At 48.8% G+C, this 2,178-nt stretch overlaps 1 protein-coding gene across 1 annotated transcript; it reads left to right on the top strand.

Moving 5' to 3' along the window:
* Window positions 1–244: 244 nt before the first annotated feature.
* CHGG_08869 (uncharacterized protein) lies at window positions 245–781 on the top strand (the record flags this gene model as incomplete). Its single annotated transcript, XM_001226795.1, has 3 exons — window positions 245–345; window positions 398–581; window positions 641–781. 3 exons carry the CDS (start codon window positions 245–247, stop codon window positions 779–781), a joined length of 426 nt encoding a protein of 141 aa, XP_001226796.1.
* Between the last annotated feature and the right edge of the window lie 1,397 nt (window positions 782–2,178).

Here is a 2,178-nt window from a genome sequence, read left to right as displayed (position 1 = left end):
TTCCCCCCCCCGCCCCCCCTCTTTCAAGTTTGGCTTTGGACCAAAAACGACATCGCAATTGCACCTTGTATTATCATACACCCCCCAGATCGAGACAACCAGACACTACTATTTTCCCCTCCAACAAAGAATTTCTTTATGGACGCTCCCGAAAACGTCGGTTGGAGTCTGGTTCGAACCTGGGACCTCTGAGCAACTACTCCTTCTCTTAGTATCACAGCAGACCGTTGCATCACTCGCAAAAATGACGTCGCAAGTTCGGGAACAACACACACTAACTTATCTATGTGCAGAGGAACAGGGCATTGAGCTCCAAATTGCGAAGGAGACTCAGGCTACAGGGTGGTAAGTACAACTCAAACATTTGGTGTGCACCGGCAGGCTTACACACACATAGGAAGATCAACAAGTCGCCCTCCACAATAGAGGAGAAGGACATGCTCAAGAAGCTCCTCACGACGCCCCCGGTCAAGAAGATTGACCTGCACTTCCCGTTGGGCCTGGAGGTCACGGCCCGGAACCTCAAGGGCGTCACCATCAAGGACGCCCTTGATGCCATCCACAAGCAGTTCAAGAAGAGGGTAAGTAGAGTACCTAAGAATCTAGCAGTTTATATATGACGCTAATATGGCATGCGTAGGCGGATGACGAGCTCGAGCTACCGTACCTGAAGGGATTTGAATGGGATAAGGAGGAGTCGTGGACGCGGTTAATTGTGCATTTGCGGAAGGATGCCGGGCAGGCCCCGACGACTGGCAAGAAGAAGAAGGGCAAGGAGTAGGAGCATAATAAGAAATAGAGTAATATATGATGTCCTTTTTTATATATATTTCACACCACGATGATCTCGGCCTCTCTGGTGTCCATGTTCGTGACCTTCTGTGTAATAAGAGGCCTTGGGTTGAGGCAGAGAGTGAACCTGATGGTGTAGGTGCTGCTTAAGAATACAGCTAAGGTAATCACCATCATGGCGCTTCGAAGAACCCTCCCACGTTCGGAGGTCACTTAGAAAACCACCTAACCAAGTGGCTAGGCTAGAAACGGATCAAGGAAGTCACCACTTTAGCGCTGGTATTAAGGGCGAGAAACACATGTTTCAAACCTCCACGGCCAGCTTCGTGCTGTTCTCGCTTACAAAAGGCCCCCGAACAAATGGCTCTGTTCCCGTTCCTTTGGCCTGTTTGGAAATGAAGTATCAGTCCCTATACGTATTAAGCGCCATTTGATTCCAGTGCTTCCTACAAAACTCCGAATGAATTCAATCCTTTTGCTGCAGATTCACCCGCTTGACTTTTCTGAGAGCGCCATTACATTTAATTTATCTTAATATAAGTTAGGTAGTCTCTCAGCAGTCCAATTTCGCTTCGTAATGCTCATCAACCCTTACATGGTGTCGGTGGAAACCCCCCTCATTTCATCAAGTTCACCAAAGCGTAAACTGAAATGTACTATTATTGGGAGTGTATGGCCACAAGACCACCTCAGATGTTATATTCGAGCGGTCCATGGTCGAGCGGCCTCTGAACGAAGAGATCATGGACGACCAGATTGCCAACGAGCTACCGCAGGATGAGCACTCCCTCAACGAGTGACCCACAAACGAGCAACCAGAAACGACCTAGGAGCAGCTTAGCCCAGTCAAGGCATACCTAAATAATAGTGAGATCAAGAATCACTCCCTCACTGGCTCAGCGAACGGGATGGAGTCTTAGGGAGACGACCTCGAAGAGCCCATAACAAATGCGCCCATCACAAACACTAAAAGTCAATGGATCTCATGGAATCGTGCCGAACTGCCTCGGGATTTTCTGGATGGAAATTCATGGAATCCTGCCGAAGGGGCCGGATCACATGCTTCGCTCGGACCCTTCCAGGTTTTAAGAACAACTTTTCTTGTCACCTGCTGTTATTTTAAACCCGGCCAACCTTGGGGTCACCAAATTCACCATATCAATCGGCCAAACATTGTTCAGAGTGCCAAAATGGAATGTTGCCTGGGAAGGACCAGGAATGTCACCTGCATGCGGGGGCCTAACGCCTTGCATGTGGACAACAACGCCGGTAGCTTTCTGTGGGGCCTTGGAGACTGCATGTTAGTACACCAGGTAAAAACCGTCCTCTGATGTCTATGGGTATGACACAACTGGAGGCTGTTGTGTCTGATTTGCATGTAAAAAA

Source organism: Chaetomium globosum, genomic scaffold (assembly GCF_000143365.1).
Source record: "Chaetomium globosum CBS 148.51 scaffold_6 genomic scaffold, whole genome shotgun sequence".
Lineage (NCBI taxonomy): Eukaryota > Fungi > Ascomycota > Sordariomycetes > Sordariales > Chaetomiaceae > Chaetomium > Chaetomium globosum.
This window is presented reverse-complemented; position numbering and strand designations above follow the sequence as displayed.